This window comes from Hyperolius riggenbachi, chromosome 5 (assembly GCF_040937935.1).
Source record: "Hyperolius riggenbachi isolate aHypRig1 chromosome 5, aHypRig1.pri, whole genome shotgun sequence".
Lineage (NCBI taxonomy): Eukaryota > Metazoa > Chordata > Amphibia > Anura > Hyperoliidae > Hyperolius > Hyperolius riggenbachi.
The window spans coordinates 401,039,161-401,059,455 of record NC_090650.1 but is presented as its reverse complement, the minus strand read 5'-3'; the positions used below and the strand labels follow the sequence as shown (position 1 = coordinate 401,059,455).

Here is a 20,295-nt window from a genome sequence, read left to right as displayed (position 1 = left end):
CAGCCACCTAACCCAATCCAAGCAACTATGGACAGCAACCACGGTTAGTGGCTATTAATGGTAATTTGGTTTCCAGGGTCATCTGATATGCAAATTGCAGCTACAAAGTTGCAGGCACTTTGCTGCGGTGTGTGTAGCGGGTGGCTCCAGGGGCCGCATTCCCAATAATAGCTGCTAATCCAGGGTAAACTGTCCATCTGACCACAATTTTGATGCAGTGCACAAATGTCCCCAGGGGGTAACTACAGGGCAGCAGCCCCTGCAACAGCAGTGGATGCCCAGAGCTGTAAGGGGGCCCCAACTACTACTGCACTCCTGATAAAGGGGTCCATCCATCAGATCAGGTGTCCTTGTGGCTACACTTAATATTGGTGTGAAGATTATGTTGTCTATACTTGTTTTATGACCCGTGCAAGATGGGCCCCCAAGGGGAGACAATGAAAAAGGTGGAACACTGGGGGCCGCCATTAAGGTTTTGCTGGGGGGCTCCATGATTTATAGCTACGGCCCTGAATGTCCCCATTTATTTGTGAAGATTGAGGCCACACCGCACCAAAGACTCAGCCAGCCAGCCGAGGTGTGCAGCCAGCTCTGCGTTTGGGGACAGGTCCATGGCCACCATACTGCCATCACAGAGAATGGTTTTTGTTTTTTTCAATAACATACCCATGTTTCTCCAAAAATACGACATTGGCCTCAATTCACTTAGCTTATCTCCTGTCTTTAATAACGTTTCCGACCTGTTTCTAGAGTTATCACCATGGTGATAAGGCTTGTAGTACTCAGGAAATATTTTACCTCAGGCAAACCTAAAGTTATCTCTTCTGTTTTTAGGTTAAGGAGAGATCTCTAAAGTTAACTTTTCAATCCTTAAAATAACTACAGAATTCTAAAGTTAAAGACAGGCTGTTAATTAACTGCATGTGAAAATAACTACAGAGGAGGTAACTTAAAGAAAACCTGTACTAAAACTGAAAAGTCAAAATAACCATACACAGGTCATACTTGCCTCCTGTGTAGTCTACTCCTTAATCTTTCTCCTCTCCCGCGTCCTGTTTGTCCACTGTGATCAATGGAATTCTCTGTCCTCCATTTTAAAAATGGCCATTACCCTATAACCGCTTCCTGGTCAGCACACTGTTAAAACTGTAACCTCACCCACATGAGCCGTTGGGAAACATGGACATTACCTTGCACATTCAGTTGTAACGGACAGCAGCTGACATATAACTGACAGCAACTGGTATATTTCACTTCTGACAAAATATTGTCAGAAATGGAAGGGATCACTGTAAGAAGAAAATGGTGAGCTTCAGAGAGGAACAGACGGTGAGGTAAGTGTGTAATATTCATTAGCAGCTATGTCATGTGTTTATTTTAAATTATTTTACTCACTTCAGGTTCCCTTTAAAGCAGTTTAAAACTCTGACATAATATTCAATGAAAACATGTTTTCCTTCTTTTTATATGCCATACGGTTATCATATTTCTATTTGTGCATAAGTATTATTATTCATTTAGAAGTTATAGGTTCCCAAAAGTACAGTTTTTTGCTTTGTGAGCTGCCTGCATTTTATTAATAACTGGTTTTATTCATTCATTCAGGCAGACCTGCTTTGCCTCTATCTGTGTGGAGCTGCTTCTCCACAGTCAGAGAATGTGTTACATTCCTCACTTGATACATTTAAGTAAACACAAGATAACATTATCTAAAGTTCAGATGCTTCCACATTTCACTGTGCTGAACTTTCAAGCTCTGTGTGTAACCCTTTGAATGCTGGTCTAATAAAAAAAATAGCTGGTTGCATATAATATGCTGTAAATAATGTTTTTGAGCAAAGATGAAATGCTGGGTTATAGTCTGCTTTAAGGACTGAAGTGATAAGATAACACTCTCACTGTGAAAACGTATCTCTACACCTTTATAAGGCAAGCTTCTTTAGTGAATTAAGATTGAAAATACCGATCGATGTGTGGTAAGTTTTCTCTTGCCTTATTATCACCAGCATGATCTTAGTGAATTGAGGCCAATATCTTATATTCATTTTTACTCCAAAAGACGTGCTAGGGCTTATTTTCAGAGAATGTCTTATATTTCTATGAAGTGGTGCTTTAAATCCTGATCTGATTTTGTTGGGGATGCCCCAACTGCAGTTTACCGATATTGGCAGATTGCCTCAGGGTGGAGGAGCAGAGTGGTTGGCCAGCTTCAGCAGTACCGGCACCCGAGGTGGCTGCGCATAATGATGATGATGCATTAGGAAGTGTGTCTGAGCAGAACATTTCCTGTTTCCTGATCAGGCACCTGGCCTGCCGTCCCTGCACAGCTGATAACCTTGCTGTGTGCTGGGATGACAGGACCAGAGCTCGATTGGCACTGCACCGTTTCGGCTTATGTCAGGGTAGGGCTTATTTTTTGGGTAAAAAGGGTAGCTTTATAACCAACTGATAAGAAAGCAAAATATTATACAGAATTCAAACTACCATACCTAATAATAAAATACAAATGTATATATTCTTATTGTTATTGGTTGGATCCTCTGTTTGGAAGCCCGGATTATCTCCTGCTTCTGTGTGCCTTCTCACATACGGATGAGTTTACAGTCAGGACACACATTCTTCCTGCGCAAAATAGAAGTTGGGGAAAGTGTCTAAATAGTTATTACTTTTGTCAGCATGACGGATGCTAATACGGGACCCCCGCAGGGAAAACCTATTTCGGACACATTTCATTCTGGAGATGAGGATTCACAACAAACTGAAGACGTCTTAATTCATCTCCGGCCGACGACCCCTGAGATGTTTTGTGGAGATGAAGTAATTAAGGCAGCCGCTCAGCACACGTTTGCCTGGCGTTCTGTGTGCTGGAAATAATCACAGCTTCTGGTGAGAGGGGAGGGAACCACATGGAACAATCAGCCTAGATGTTCCTTTTGAATCCTCCTCTCCTGCGGTGCTGGCAGCTGGTCTTCTCTGTAGAACCTTCACCTGGTGATAAAATATCAGCGTTGGCCGAGGACTGGGAGCAGAAGTACAAACGTTCCCCAGCAAATATGATGGAATGAGTGTTTTTAGCACTTTACTAATATTGTTTGAGGTGGGAGGAAATTAAGTGTGAATTTTTGCTTTTCAGACACTAACAAGCTCAGTCGCATAATCTCAACTTACAAAACTACATGAGGATGAGAAGTAGCCCTCCCAGCGTTCATGTAAAAGAGGAGCTTGGTTATTGGGCTCTGGATCACGCTGTTAACTCTTGCCCATAGTATAACTGTAATAATAGGCAAGTTTGGGGGGGTACTGGTGCCCAGAGCCCCCCCTCAGACCAGAGCCGGTGTAAGGTCTGGGGACAGGCATTCTGTAGGTTGAGACACCAGAATGTCTATAGACATCCTTCCTTTCACTTTCCTTCTCTACCTCTCCCCACTCTCTTCTGTCTCTTTCTCCCACTCTCCTATCACTGCCTCACAATCTCTCCCACCCGCCTCCCCCTAAAATATATATGTAAAAAATACACAATTTGTCTCATTCTAACTACTATTCTGCATTTGTATAACACGACATGTTCTGCAGCACATTACAGAGTATATAGTCCTGTCACTGACTGTCAGAGGAGCTCACAATTGAATCCCTTAGTTGTATGCTAACACCCTAACCTATAATTATATTATGCGTTGCTGAGAAAGTCCTTTCTGGAATCCCTCCTCCTAACATTCCCCCACCCATCACCTACACCTAACACTAACTGAGCTGATAGCGAGCGACACAGCCGATCTGGGGTTCAGGTACCCAACTATTGACCCCCGCCGCTAGCTCTGCCTGTATTCGGAGTTCAGCTACATATTACTATAGCTCTCAACTTTCCCTTTTGCGGTGTGACAGTCCCTCTTTGGGAATCCAGTCCCTTTGTCCATCTTTCTTCCTTATTTATCCCTCTTTCAGGACTCATGTACCGATCTTAGTAAATGTATGTATTTTTCCATTGAAAATGTGTTTAATTCACTCTAACTTTTATTTCCATACTTTCCATATATATATATAAATATATATTTCTTTTTTTCTAATGTTATTATGAATGAAAGTGAACCAGAGTAGAAAGGACCAGTGTGGTTTGAATTATCAACTACATATTTTTCTTATATCTTTATGCATGATCAGCAGTGTGCCTGGGGCGTGATTAGGGGTGTGCTGGGGGAGGAGGGAGGGGTGATTAGGGGTGTGGTGGGGAGTGGTCAGAGGTGTGGCTGGGCCGTGGCTTAAAGAGGAACTTTAGACTAAACAAACACACTGTCATTAAATTACATTAGTTGTGTTAATCAAAATAGATAGGTAATATAATCTCTTACCCACCTTGTTTTAAAAGAACAGGCAAATGTTTGATTTCATGAGGGCAGCCATCTTTTTAGTTGAAAGGAGGTGACAGGGAGCATGAGACACAGTTCCAACTGTCCTGTGTCCTGATCACCCATCCCAGTTGCTAGGAAACGTGAATAACAACATAGGAGATCCCATCATGCTTTGCACAGCATCAGGGGAAAAAGCCCAGGCAGTTTTCTGTGATGGGGCGGAGCTTAAGATTTTGTGTAGCTAAAAATAAGGCTTATGTAAGAAAAACAAAGTTCTGATGCTGTGAAACTGCTAAACAAATATAAAGCCTTTTCAGTGCTGATGAGTAGATTTTTAGTCTGGAGGTTCACTTTAAGTGTCCTGGGTCTATCAGCTCAAAAAGTTGTGAGTGAAGATATTACTCAGTCAGCGGCAAAGTAGCAACTAATAATATTATGGCCTATTGTGGCACCTAATTTAGTGATTAGGCTGTGCACCCAAATTACCTGTTCTGCCCTCCCACTTCTTCAGCCATTGTCTCCTCCCCAGCACACGAGCCCCCCCCTAACACCCCCCCCCCCCCCCCCCGCGCTCAGCGTTATCCCCTCTCGTGACCTTTCAGTAACCTCCACTCCCGTTCAGCATCCTCCCCCTTCATACCCCATTTTTTTATCTAGTTCTTCCTACACCTTGCTGTGCATAATCTCCTTTATTTGTAAAGGGACAACATGTAGTTCTGTTTATCAGTGGCGTGTTCAGTGTCCACAAGCAGTGACCGGGTGTGATGTTTTTGTGTTGCCAGAACCCGGATCCAGATGTGGATAAGCCCCCCTGCAACGCTCAGGAGCTGGAGGAGTGTGATGTGTCCCTGGAGGACTGCGCAACGCTCTGCAGATTCGATGGAAACGCCCTGAAGGCCTCTCATGTGGTAAATCTTTATATTACACTTCTTCTCTCACTCTCCTGTGTGTGTTGCATATCCAGGCAAAGCGTATACAGTTATAAAATACACTATATTATCCAGTTGAAAGCAGCAGGAACAGCCATACTATCCCAGGTAAACAAACACATATATGAGTAGATTAATACTTAGATATAATAAGTAGATAAATAATTATTGTACTGCCCAGGTTTTGATCTCAGTGAATTTTATATAGTAAATAGAGAAATCTGTTCCAGGCATTTTCCATCTTTACTGCCTCTAACTGAAGCCAATCCTGGTGTCATTTCCTCCCTTACACTTTTTTTATTCTTTAATCTCCTAGAAACTGCACTGTCATATCTAGTTGCTTTGTAAACATATGAGCACAGCACAGATTTTTCAGCAGCTTCTGCAGAGGTGTGAGGTGTATTTCCCTTCTCAGCCTCATGTCACACTGAACTACCCTCAGCCAATCAGTGAGGAGCAGGAATGCGGGAGGGTAGATTAATGGGTTAGGTAGCTGGAGATTACTATAGAGAAAATAAGAAGCTGTGATTTCATGCTGGGCCTAGTTTTGTATTTTTTATTTTATTTGTATTTTTATTGTTTGTGAGACATGCAATTTTATTTTTACAAAACATTATTAACCACTTCACCACTGAGGGGTTTTACCCCCTGACCACCAGAGCAATTTTCACCTTTCAGCGCTCCTTCCATTCATTCGTCTATAACTTTATCATTACTTATCGCAATGAAATGAACTATATCTTGTTTTTTCCGCCACCAATTAGGCTTTCTTTAGGTGGGACATTATGCCAAGAATTATTTTTTTCTAAATGTGTTTTAATGGGAAAATAGGAAAAATGTGGGGGAAAAAAAAATTATTTTTCAGTTTTCGGCCATTATAGTTTTTAAATAATGCATGCTACTGTGATTAAAACCCATGAAATTTATGTGCCCTTTTGTCCCGGTTATAAAACCGTTTAAATTATGTCCCTATCACAATGTTTGGCGCCAATATTTCATTTGGAAATAAAGGTGCATTTTTTTCAGTTTTGCGTCCATCCCTAATTACAAGCCCATAGTTTATAAAGTAACAGTGTTATACCCTCTTGACTTAAATATTTAAAAAGTTCAGTCCCTAAGGTAACTAATTATGTATTTTTTTTAATTGTAAATTTTTGAATTTTTTTTTAATTACAAAAAAAAAAAATGGGGAGTGTGGGAGGTAATGAGTTAATTTTTTGTGTAAAAGTCATTTATTTGTATGTGAAAAATGTGTAGGGTGTAGTTTACTATTTGGCCACAAGATGGCCACAGTAACTTTTTGCTTTATTGCGACCTCCAAGCCTCCTTCCGGAAGCTTGGAGGAAGAATAAGGAGGCTGGACACGTGAGTTTCTTCTCACAATGATCGCGCTGCCCATAGGAGAGCAGCGGGTCATTGTGGGGCTTAGATCAACGAACGGGAATGGATTTTCCCGTTCATTGATCTCCGGGCGAGCGGGCGGCGGCGGTTTTACTAGCGGCGGGCGGCGTGTTTACGAGCGGGAGCGCGGACAGCGTCGGGAACGCGGAAAGTACGTGTTTCTCCGTCCCTGGTTTTTAAAGGATGGAAAAAGGGGCGGAGAAATACGTACGCGCGGGGGTAAAGTGGTTAACATAAGTGTCTTCTGTTGATCGTGCGTCTGTCTGTGTTGTTTATTCGCACAAAGGTAATAGGACAAAACAGTAAATCTCTAAGGCCCCATTCACACCTAAAAATGAAAATGCAAGCGTTTTTATGCGCTGATTTTTTTTCCCCCTCCCGGCGCTCCACTGCGTGCTGCGATTTTGTAAAAAGCGCTTTTCAGAGCGGTTCGCTAATTCACTCCCTGACGCAAGTCAGGAAGTGAACTCTTTGACCCGGAAATTAATAAATATACAAAGTCAGCGCAAGTCTATAGTAATACAGCTTTCGCCATGTTCTGATATACCGGATCCTTGAACGAAAAGGTAAAGAAGCAAGGCTTACCAGATTCCAACAACCCACATTATAAGGTTGTAAACAAATTTGATAGATGGTCCGCAGAACTCTCAGATGGTGTCGTTTCGCCAGCGATGTCACACGCCACAGATTCCTCCGGAATGCAGTAGATATCCTGAGGTCACAAAGACTCGCCGGAGGGGAGTCCAATAGGATAGTAGCATGAAAGAGATATACGGCACATCTAAGTGTAAACCGTCTTTATTACGTAGCATATAAAACAATTAGTAAAAAGAAAAGAGAACTCACATACGGGGCCCGTGCACTGGGAACCCCGAAAAAGTAGTGCGCATAAAATGGTCAATAGAAGACCTCAGATGTAATGGTGCCGCCTATCGCCTTCCCAATTACACTTAGATGTGCCTTTCATGCTACTATCCTATTGGACTCCCCTCTGGCGAGTCTTTGTGCCCTCAGGATATCTACTGCATTCTGGAGGAATCTGTGGCGTGTGACATCGCTGGCGAAACACCATCTGAGAGTACTGCGGACCATCTATCAAACTCGTTTACAACCTTATAATGTGGGTTGTTGGAATCTGGTAAGCCTTGCTTCTTTACCTTTTCATTCAAGGATCCGGTATATCAGAAAATGGTGAAAGCTGTATTATTATAGACCTGCGCTGACTTTGTATATTTATTGCTTGTGTGGACTTTTGGACATTGTCCTTCTCGGCTGCGGTTGCCTTCTGCCTTGGCGCTGACACTTATTGTTTACAATGTACTTATTGTTTACAATGTATTTATTCTTAAAAACGCGGATGCAATCGCTGCACATAGTGATTTTGTTAGCATTTAGTTATCTTCCTATACCTTCCATTATACGAAAAACGCCCCAAAAATGGTACAGGCACCACTTTGCTGAACGCACAGCGGACGAAACGCGCTGATATGATCCTTCTCATCGAGAATCATTGCACAAGCGTTTTGTGCGCGATTTTAAAAATCACCTGCACTTGAAAAAAGGTGGAAAACGCCCATAGTGTGAGCGGGCCGTTAGAGGCGTCGGTGCCTTCTAAGAGCTTGTAATCCGTTACTCCTGTTAATTGCCTGAAGAAGCAGGTGAAATACCTGTGAAATGTGTTTCACTGTTTTGTGGAGTATACAATAAAATTTGCCTGAATTAGACAATTTGAGTCTTCAGTGGGGAGGCACAGGGGTTGGACAAAATAATGGAAACGCCTTGAAAATCAACATTTAATTTTAATATGGTGTAGGTCCACCTTTTGCGGCAATTACAGCCTCAATTCTCCGAGGTATTGATTCATACAAATTGTGAATTGTTTCTAAAGGAATTTTAGCCCATTCTTCAGTTAAAACACCCTCCAGTTCTTTTAGAGACGATGGCGGCGGAAATCAACTTCTTACTCATCTCTAAAGATGGCATTCCCCTAGGGAAACAGTTCTTGAACCATAGGATGAACTTGGTCGCCCAAAATTCCTAAATAGTCTCGGCTGTTAATTCTTCCATGAAGGGAAATCATTGGCCCAGCAAATTTCCAAGAAATGGCACCCCAGATGATCACAGAACCCCTGCCATGATTTATGGTTGGGAGAAGGCAGTCTGGATGAAATGCTTCTTTCGGCTGTCTCCAAATGTACACTTGGCCGGAAATAAGGTAAACGATGATTCGTCAGAGAAAATCACATTTTTCCCACTGCTCGAGGGACCAATTCTGGTGGTTTCTACACCACTCTAAACGCTTTGAAACATTTGTCTTTGAGAGCAGAGATTTTCTTATTGCAGTTCTTCCGTGGAATCCAGATTTGTGCAGCTCCCGACGAACAGTTTTTGTGGAAACTGGGTTCTGTAGGTGTTCATTCAGCTCTGCAGTGATTTTAAAAGCTGTGGTCTTTCAAGCTTTTCTAACAATTTGATTTAGGGTCAGATGGTCTCTCTCAGACAATTTCGACTTTTGGCCACAACTGTGCTTTGCTGAGGACGTTTTTCCTTCTCTTTCAAAGGCTGTCATTACTTATGAGACAGTACCTCTTGAAATGCCAAGCGTTCGGGCATTTTCTGTTACAGTAGCACCTGCTATACAAGCACCAACAATTTGGCCTCTCTGAAAGTCTGAGAGATCTGCCATTTTTATAAATTATAACTAACTTTGGTATAAGTATCTGTAAAAAAAACTATTATTTTAATTAAACATATCAAATAACAAAGATAATAAACAAATAAAAAATAACATATGTCAAGTTTTGATTGCTTAAAACATGTTCAAAGATTATGATGCCAAAATGTTAGGTGTTTCCATTATTTTGTCCAACCCCTGTAAGTCCACCACTACCTCCCATTGTTAAACAGTTTTTAGTGGTTTTTATTCTGTGTTGTCCTATTACCTATACGTTTGTCCATCCTTTGTGGAGGGGTATACCCCCTATTATCTGATCTACAGAGAGCGATTTCTTAACCCGAGTGAGGTCAGGTGTAATCTCCCCACCTGCCTATCCAGTGGTTGCCTTAGGACCCATTTCCACTAGTCGCATTGCTGCGATGCGATCATCGCATTGCATACATTAGCGGTTACTTCCGTTTGTCATGCGATGCGGCTCAATGTTACCACTATGAGACTCAGAGGTGTGCTGCGGAAAACTGCAGCATGCTATTGTTCATTTTACCTGCATCGCACCGCTAAGGTAAATTTGCGTCAATGGAAATTACTCTATTGAATTACATCGGTTGCAGTTAGGATGTGATGAGATGATTGCATCGCACCGCACCTACTGGAATTGGGCCCTTTGTGGTAACCCTTCCTTGTGTGTACTTTATATACACTCATATAAGCCTAATTTTTCAGCACAAAAAATGTGCTGAAAAGTTACCCCCTTTGGCTTATATGCGAGTCAGTGGAGCAGAACGGATGGTGAAGTGAGTTTTGTTACTGACAGAGGAGCGTAAGGATCGTGCACTAGTGATCCTGCTCTTACCAGAGCTGTGTCCGTGCCCCCCATCCCCTGCAACATGGTCTGAAGAGTGTGCTGCTCAAGACTACCTGTGTCCCCTGGCTTGTGGCGCGGAGCGTGCAAGCCACGTGTTAGCTGTGCAATGATCGTGGATTCTTCATGTGTGCCAATTGCTGTGTCTCATATCTATGATGCCATCTAGTGGCATCATAGCTTCATCCTTGGGGCACATCTGGCTATGGGGAAGGGTGCTGACTTGTACTGGGGGCATATTTGGCTGCTGTGGAAGGGGCAATACTGAGGAGAGGGGCTTATATATGCAAGTCAATCACTCTTTCCTGGTTTCTAAAGAAAAAGTGGGTATCTCGGCTTATACACGGGCCGGCTTATATGCGAGTATATACAGTATTTATTCTCATTGATTTTGTTCTATGCAACTTGACTTTAACATACTGCACTATTGTGGGCTCTTGATTTCCCATCTGTTTTTCTGCACACAGAGGTGAGTGTAATAGAATGTGTGGCGGCGATGGGCTCCAGTGATGCAGTCAGGCCCTGCAGTCTGTTGCCGGGTGATGAAGACCCCCAGACGGGAGAGTCCAGGACTCTGTAGTCATCACTGGCACAATAGCATCCCGCTGGGTCTGCTCAGCTGCTGCTGGTAGCCTTCTCTGTTCTTACAATATTCATGATGGTCTCCTGGGTACATCAATGACAGATCTGCCTTTGAAATCCCCGGCCGTCTCCTCAGAGCAGTGAGGAAAGTGCAGCTTTGCTCTGCCTGAAGTGTGTGTGCAGAAGGCTGAGGAAGTGGAGTCTGTTCCCTTTATCTGGCAGATCTGCTGACAGTGTGAGGGTGACGGCAGCAGAACAGAGCGACTATCACCACTGGGTGCCTTCAAAGCATCTCATTGTCTTCTTTGCTCAACAAAAAAAGTCAATGTAGGGGCAAAAAAAAGTTTGAGGTCTGCCTAAAGTGAACTTGAGAACTTGAGAACTTGCTCTCTGCTCTATTGCAGCAGCATAATAACCTTTACAGAAAAACTTTTCTTTGTTACAGATGATACAAATCCTGCAATAAATCTGCAGTGCATCTACTTCCTGCTTTCATGGAAGCAGACATATTGTTAACATCTTGTGTTTGCCAATTACCTCTCTGCCGTGGCAGTCAGCTGCCACAGCTGAGGGATCAAATTACAACTTGTGCTTAGTCACAGATGAGGGGGGATTAGACAGGATAAACTCTCTAACTACATACAGGGTACATTTCTCTCTGTTTTCCTTCTGTCCTGTGCAAGAGTTCAGGTCCACTTTAAAGTGTCCCCCCTAATCTAATTCCCCTTCCTCTGTGTCTAATCACAAGTTGTAATTGATCTACCCCTGTGTCAGCTGATGTCCACGGCAGATAAGCTCAATTGAAAGCCGAGAATGTTAATATGTCTGCTTCCATGAAAGCAGGAAGTAGATACACTGCAGATGTATTGCAGGATTAGTATCAGCTGTAACAATAAGATGTTTTTCTTTAAATGTTATTATGCTGTTGCTATTTCTTTTAGAGGGGAAATTCTGAGTTCAGGTCTGCTTTAATCCATGTGCAGTGTGGGCGCGGCGGACTGACCATTCGGGCACTCGGGCATGGACTGAGGGCTCTTGGCCGGGGGGTGGGGGGGTGGTAACCCGCCAGAGCGCCCTGAGCAGGAGAGGATGCAGCGCAGTAAAGGGTGGGGAAGGCAGGACGCCTCCCCCTTCCCTCACCTTGGGACCCCCTTCCTCGCTCTCCCCTCCAGAATTTTTAAATGTCGGCGGCTGGCAGCAGGCAGGGACCTACCGCTGTTCTTCCAGCCGCTGGGTTCAGTTCTCGGCTCTAATTACAACAGAGAGAAAATGTGTGCATCAACCAAGTGAACCTGACAAATCTGGCTTTGCAAATTTGGCCTATTGGCTAATCACGAGACATTGCTCATGCAAATATGCATTTGCTTTCGCATGCCTAAATATGCAGGGTCAAAAACCAAAAACCGCAAAACAATCGCCCTGCAGGAATTAGTTCATGCTACATAGCACTATCCAGGGGCGCCACGAGGAGGCTTCCCATTGACCCCATACAACCGGGGGGGCGCGGGGGCCCTAGGCTCTCTCATCGCCTGGAACCCACACAGCGGCACCCCGGAGGTGGAGGCTGGGGGGTGCAGGCGATCTCCCCAGCGTGGCCAGCGCCAGGAAGAGCCGCCCGCACACACCTCCCAAGATTAAAAACAGGCACTTACCTTAACGTCCATTGCGTTCTGCTATATGCGCATGACCTGGGCGCGACACATAAGGGGAGGACCGGCGCAAATAGCCTGCTCCAGGGCTCAGTTCTCGGTTCTCAGTTCTCGGCTCTTCCTGGTCAGTAAGCCAGCATCTATTCGGTAAGGAGACCTTGGGCAACACTCCCTAACACTGCTACTGCCTATAGAGCACGTCCTAGTGGCTGCAGTTCTGGCACTTTGAGTCCGCCAGGAGATAAGCACGATATAAATGTTCTCTGTCTTCATCTTTGCACTGGTGACTGTACACCAACATGAAGACCTCGTTGAACATATTTTCGCTCGATTCCCCCTCCATATTGCTCTACATCTCGTCCTTCTATGCTCTGGATTTGTGCCGTGCCCGGGGATAAGTGGCGCTGTCAGAGGAATCCGCCGCTCTTCTCATCACCGCCGTCTCTGACAATTAATATTTCATTTGATAAGTGACAAGTGGAATGACACTTAAAAGAACACAGCCTGTGTAATTTATTCTGTAACTCTCAAGTGGACTTCCCTGGATGTGAGAGGCTGCAGACTAACAGCTTCTGTAGGACGCTGGGAGTCGGTGCTCCTGATATCGGCTGATATGCTGGATCCTCACAACGCCATCCTGTGTGTAAAGACCCATGTCCACCAAACGATTTTTTTAACAAATTTTTTTGCGCAACTAACAATTTTTCCGCAATATCGTGCAACATAATTCAACAAATATTTGTTGACTGACGCACGCCACCTGCGGCGATCGTTTGTCATTGAACGACTCACAGGTCCAATTATAAGTCATTGAGGATTGCTCCGATCCTCATTGGCTTGCGGGGGTTCGCCGCGATTGTGTAAACGATCATTTACATGATCATTCATTTCCACCACCACAAACGATTGCAGATGCCAGTGGGTATTTAGCTTAACAAGCAGAATGGAGCAGCCTGGGCCACACCACACACGGCAACATCAAGGGAACCTCCGACTCGCCCAAACCAAGTAGGGGGGAGGGGGGGGAAGATATCCCAGCTAAAACCTAAAACTCCTACCAAGTCTGCAAAAAATGGGTTTTAGCAATAATTGAAAGATGCTTATGTCTGTAAATATGGGGAAAGATGCAATGCCATGTAAAGCCTATCTCTTTAAGGAGGACCCAACGGAAGCTGTGGTTCAGAAACACATACTTACCTAAGGAGAGGGAAGCCCGAAACAGCGCAAACCGCCACGGGAAGTTTTGGCGGAGCCTTGCGCCGACATAGGTGAATTACGGCTATAGTGGCGCTCAGGCAGTGTGTCCCTTCCCCACCCTTTAGATTGTAAGCCTTTGGCAGTGTCTCTCTTGACCCCCCCCCCCCCCCCCACCCCAGTGTGTCCTTCTTAATGTTGCAACACCAACAATGACACCCTTCGCACGGACTAACTGAGACTTGATTTGCTGGTCTCTGTAAAATCCCACGATCATGCATCTTATACCCTGTTCGCAAGTATAACCTTGTGCTATACTCTATAATAAAACCCCGTGTCCCTGCGTCATGCTGTCCCTGTGTCTCTGGGTCCGTGCTTTCTGCTACTGCGCATGAGTGCAGCATGGACTCAGCCTTACAGAGACAGGAGGACAGGGCCAAGCAGGTGAGCGGCTGGCCGGGTGTGTGCCGGTTGAGAGCATGGCGGGCGCGTCGAAAAACACAGACCTAGACCCGTTTAAAAACGGGATTTGGTCCACTAGTGTTGTATAACCACTTGCTGTCTCTGTCTGTCACCCCTTGTTTATTTTGTATGTATCCATATTTATTGTCCAGCGATGTATAATATGTTGCTGCTTTATAAATACAATAAATAATAATAATATCATAGTATTATTTCCTATTCTTATTTAGAAACCCCCAATTTGTCTTTTTCCTCTTCTTTCTGTTATTGTGTCAGTATTATTTCCTCAGACTGTGGTACTATCACAGCAGCACCAGACTGTCTCCCAGCTGGCTGTGTGAAGGAGCTCTTGGGGCAGAATTTCGTAAGTTATACATATTTTCTTTTCTTTTTTTCCGTTTTTTAGGTGAATCTCGGCAGCAACCAGTTTCTGTTTTCGATGGTGGAAACGCCGGAGCGGATGCCGTGTTTTGCGCTGAGACACGATGTGGACGCTTTGCTGTGGCAGCCGGTATCGGCGCAGGGGGATAACTTGTGGGAACACGCTGCCACCTTCAACGCGCTTGGTATGTAGATGAGAGTATTATGTATTCGTGTAGCGCTGATATCGTTCACAGCACTTTACTGAGGACATCATCATGTCAGGAGCTCACAACCTATCCCCTACCGTGTCAGTCTTAAAGGGAAGGTCGGAGCAGCTGAAAATAAAAGACATTTACTTACATGGGGCTTCCTCCAGCCCTAGCAGCCGCTATGCCCCTCACTGCAGCTCCACTCCCAGCCGCCAGCCTGCGCAGCACACTCCACACCACGTGCGAGTGGTTGACAGCTGCTCGCGCAGGCACGGTAAAGGACGACCTGACGAGGTCTTCTGCAGTGAAGGGGACCGGGGGCAAACGGCTGAGTGCGGAGCTGCAGCGAGGGATATAGCGGCTGCTAGGAGCTGGAGGAAGCCCCGGGTAAGTAAATGTCTATTTTTTTCAGCTGCTCGGACCTTGAACACTGGCAATCCAGCGCAGGAGATTTGGGCACAGCCGGCGCCACCATAGACCTTTATAGGAATTACGGCTATAGCAGCGCACAGTCAGTAACTTCGGCGCTGTCAGAAGACGGAGCTGAAGTTACTTTTAAAACACTGTAATTCGCCTTAAGGCAATAGCTGGAAGGCGAATTACATCATTCCTCACCATCCACCTGGACCTGGAGGGGGAATAGTAATTAACACCGCCGGGACTTGTGCAGCAGCAGGATAAGCCATATACCGGCTGTATCCTGCGCCCAAGTCTCCCGGCAGCGATTCCTCTCGTACGCCTCGGAGCTGCCCTTTAAGGCTCGTACACACGTCCAACAAAGCGCACAATGACATTGACCAACCGCTTGACAGCCCATTGACACGACGTGTATTTCCCCACTGCCAAACCAACTAAAAGAACAACTTATTTATGGACTGTACGATATGGTCACATTTTAAAAAAGACTTGTACACATGCAGCCAACTGCACAATGTCATGAATTGGTCGTTCAGATGGTGCAATCGTTTGGTCGCTTGATCGGTCATGTTGTTGGGTTGGGCGTGCAGAAGAATTGCACATGTGTATGAGCTTTTACAGCCCTAGGTTATTAATTCTTTCAGTGTAAAGAATTGGGGGAAAACAGACAAAATTGTAGGTTTGATTGGTACTGGGCATAAACCTATTCATCTGTAGCTGGTAGACTCGGGTTTCCTGTTATCAGGTGTGAGATTGATGTTGTGAGGTGCTGGGTACATCGTATCTATAGTGGAGTCTAGCCAGGACCGTCAGCCATAGCAGAGCTCAGCTAATGTACTACCACATCCATCAGTGTGTCCACAACTTCTGTTTGTTGGAGACCAGCCTGTTTCCATGGCAATGGAATGTGTTCCTTTTCACCCAATCAAAAAGAGAAGTACACACAAATATTAATACAAGGTGCAACAGCCAAGAATCATCTGAGGACAAATAAGACTGTTAATGGGGAATGCCAGTTTATTTTCCAGATACATTTTGGACAAGACAGTATATTGGCAGATCACACAGCTTGCTGTAGATACTTTCAGATGAGTATAATTACATGAAACGATGAGTATACTACAAATAAGCTGACCACTGGATTTGCCCTCTAAAATCTTCTGGTAACCTTTTCACTCTTGATTTACATTTGGCCATTTATTCAATTAACTTTTTCTCCTGAGCTTTTTCCTAGTAGATTTTTTTTTTATCGTCTCTTTCAAATAACTTTTCAGCTCTTTGTAATTCAAAAAGTACTGTTTTTTTTGGGGGGACTATAAGAATCACTTTTTCTCCCCCAAAAGTGGGGGGAAAAGTCACTGCGTCTTATAGTGCAAATGCAGGGAGTTCCTGACTTGTGAACGTCTGTCAATATGAACCTCCAACACACTGCAATGTCAGGGACTTCCTGTACTGTGCCCATGCAGAGGAGGCACAGGGGGACACAAAGGGGCATAGAGGAGGACACAGGAGGACACAAAGGGGAATAGAGGAGGACACAGGGGGACACAAAGGGGCATAGAGGAGGACACAGGGGGACACAAAGGGGCATAGAGGAGGACACAGGGGGACACAAAGGGGCATAGAGGAGGACACGGGGGACACAAAGGGGCATAGAGGAGGACACAGGGGGGACACAAAAGGGCATAGGGGACACAAAGGGGCATAGAGGAGGACACAGGGGGGGCATAAAGGAGGACACAAGGGGGACACAAAGGGGCATAGAGGAGGACGCAAGGGGGACACAAAGGGGCATAGAGGAGGACGCAGGGGGGGCACAAAGGGGCATAGAGGAGGACGCAGGGGGGACACAAAGGGGCATAGAGGAGGACGCAGGGGGGGCACAAAGGGGCATAGAGGAAGACACAGGGAGACACAAAGGGGCATAGAGGAGGACGCAAGGGGGACACAAAGGGGCATAGAGGAGGACACAGGGAGACACAAAGGGGCATAGAGGAGGACACAAGGGGGACACAAAGGGGCATAGAGGAGGACACAGGGGACACAGAGGAGGACACAAAGGGGCATAGAGGAGGACACCAGGGGGACACAAAGGGCCATAGAGGAGGACACAGGGGACACAAAGGGGCATAGAGGAGGACACAGGGAGACACAAGGGGGCATAATCCACAAGATGCCCCTTCAACATGGATGCACCAGGTTTAGTATATATATTTGTTTTCTCTGGTTTTGTCCTCTAAACCTAGGAGCGTCTTATAGTCCAAAAAAATATGTCTGGTGAAAGGTACTGTTAAAATTATTTTAAGTACTGTATTCTTGTTCTTGCTGGTAGTTGTAAAGGCATTTTATGGATAGGGTGTGAAAATATTACCTAGGAAAAAAAGTTACTTGAATAGGGGGCCTGATCTGTGTATCTCATGAACTAGCTCTCCTTAAAGAGAATCTGTACTGTAAAATTCTTACAATAAAAAGCATACCATTCTATTCATTATGTTCTCCTGGGCCCCTCTGTGCTGTTTCTGCCACTCCCTGCTGCAATCCTGGCTTGTAATTGCCAGTTTTAGGAAGTGTTTACAAACAAAAGACGTAGCAAGTGATAGGCTGAGAGTAGGTCAGTGTGTGACTCATACAGTGTGTGCAGGGGGCCTGGAGAGGGTGTGTATAGCTTCTATCCAATCATAAGCAGCTCAGCACATTCCTGCCTGAGTGTATGAGCCCGACAAAGGAGAGAAGATTAGATCATATAACAGATATAACATAGCCACTGTGCAACTAGGAAAGGCTGCAGTAAGACAGAGCACATTAGAACAGCTATAGGAACTTATAGGATAGAAGAAATAAGGCTCAACATTTTGTTACAGAGTCTCTTTTAGGTGGCCACACACGATACAATAAAATGATCAGATTTTACAGCAAGTCGATAAAAATGATCGTATCTCTTGAAAAAATCGAAAGCTTTATTTTCATTTGACTGAAAAATCCGATCAGATTTCCAGTTTTTTTTTTCGATTTAAATCGATCCGGAATGCCAGATATTTCTCTTCAATTTCTACTAAAGATTGTATGGTGTGTGTTGGATTGTCAATTTATTAATATACACACCCTATCAATTTTCTCAGAGTTTCCAATCATTTTTTATCATAATTGAGGTAAAATTGAACATACGTGTGTGGTACATTGGATATATTTTTGAAATGTCACAATCGGTCAGAAAAATTGATTGCAATTCTTAAATTGAACAGATATTTAGAAAATTGTATGGTGTGTGACCACCTTTAGGGTTGATGTACTAACTGCCAGTAATCTTGCTGTTCCTACCGCCAGCCGTATGCCACTCGTTATGCTATTAGTGTGACCGGCGGCACAAAACAGCGAGCATTGCTACAGTATTTCGGGTTATGCAGGTAACGTAAGACGCATTACCATAGTAACACTTGCATTAATTGTGAACAATGGGTCCCCCTAATAGCGTTACGGATGGTACACCGCTGGCGGTAGTAACAGCAATATTACCAGCAGTTAGAGCAACACTCCCCTTACTGTTGAGGTGAAAAATAAGTAAGGTGGGCTTGACTCATGAAAAAAAAATCTAAGTATTTGTCTGCTCAGGTGCAGCTTTTCTGTTATATTTCACATCGTGGGTCAAGTAAGGGCTGGGATTTACTATGGCGATTTTGGCAGCGTTTTTGGATCGCCGACAATTGCCAGCAATTCCAAAAAAAACCACTTTGCTCATTTATTAAAATCTGCGGGAACCTACTAGCACGACTGCGATTAGGGTTAATCGCAATCGCAAGACATGCAGCATTTTGAGCGCTCAATGCTGTGTAATTGATTTTGCAGAAATTTGGGGGCTGAATGTTTAGAATTTTAAATAACGTTATTTATACTTACTGAGTGCCCCGATTTCTGGCTTTTGCTCGTAGCCCCGCCCCCTAGCAGCCTAGCTCACTGGCACCTGTGACCTATTCCATTAGGGGGCGGGGCTACGGATGGAAGCCAGACATCCGGACACCTGGTGAGTATAATCATGCTTATTTGGGGAAAAAAAACTGTGTACTGAACAGAGTTTCCAAATTGGATAGTAATACAAGCACAATTTATTCATTTATCACATTTATCACATGGTGACATTTTTACTGCTGGCTGGTGATGTCAGTGGAAGGAGATGCTGCTTGCTTCTTTGGCAGTTGGAAACAGCGGTTATTTCCCACAATGGAGCAAGGCTCCCACAGTGTGATGTCAGGACCTTAGAGCTGTGAGGCGCTGACATCACACTGTGGGAGGGGTTTCACCAAAAAATCAGCCATACAGAGCCCCCTGATGATCCGTTTGAGAAGGAAAATATTTCTCATGAGAAAGTGGGTATCAGCTACTGATTGGGATGAAGTTCAATTCTTGGTCACGGTTTCTTTTTAAAAAGCCAGAGTCTCTAATAACACTTGAACCAGGTTGAGTTGTTTTTCCCCCAGGCTTATCCATGTTTCTTCGGTATTGCAGGTTACGTCCAGGCTTCCAAGCGAGATAAGAAGTTTTTCACTTGTGCCCCCAATTTCTCCTACGCGGCCCTGTGCGAGTGTGTGCGCAGGATCTTCATCTATCGTCAGCCCGCCCCCGTCGCCACGGTGCTGTACAACAGGAAGGAGGGGCGGCATGTGGGACAGGTTGCCAAGCAGCAAGTGGCCAGCCTGGAGAGCAGCGATCCCATCTTAGGCTTTCAAGCCTCCAACGAGCACCTGTTTGTTCTAACCTCAAAGAAATTATTTGTCATCAGAGTAAATAGCGACTGATAATTAGTCAATTTCCCTTTAATCTCCACAGACCAAAACATGCCTACGAGAGCCTCTCCAGCCCCCCCGCCGGTGTGGGAGCAGCTTCCATTTTTTTTAATGGTTTCTATTGAATTTCCAGATGAATAAAATATTTAAACATGTGATATGTGTCATATAGCTGCTGATCTTGAATGGCTGGAAATCCCTATATTGATACTTTACAGAGTAATTACCTGTCATGCGTGGGGGATTTCTCGTAAAACAGCAGCAATAACCTCCACCATTATTTACCTGCAAAATGGCTTTTTTTTTTTTTTTTTTTTTAACAAATACTCATTTAATTGCAGACATGGGCCTCAATTCACTAAGAGCAGTTCGGTAATAAAATGTTTGGTCAGTAAAATACCACATTCGTTATTTTACACTTACACA

General features: G+C 44.5%; 1 protein-coding gene across 1 annotated transcript in view; it reads left to right on the top strand.

Annotated features, from left to right (window-relative positions):
• NUDCD1 (NudC domain containing 1) overlaps window positions 1-20,027 on the top strand; it is a 164,855-nt gene extending 144,828 nt beyond the window's left edge. Inside the window, exons 8-10 of the mRNA XM_068237918.1 lie at window positions 5,129-5,254; window positions 14,509-14,668; window positions 19,592-20,027. Coding sequence (XP_068094019.1) covers window positions 5,129-5,254; window positions 14,509-14,668; window positions 19,592-19,881 — 576 coding nt within the window. The 3' untranslated portion in view covers window positions 19,882-20,027. The remainder of the gene's footprint in view (window positions 1-5,128; window positions 5,255-14,508; window positions 14,669-19,591) is intronic.
• The last annotated feature ends 268 nt before the right edge of the window (window positions 20,028-20,295 follow it).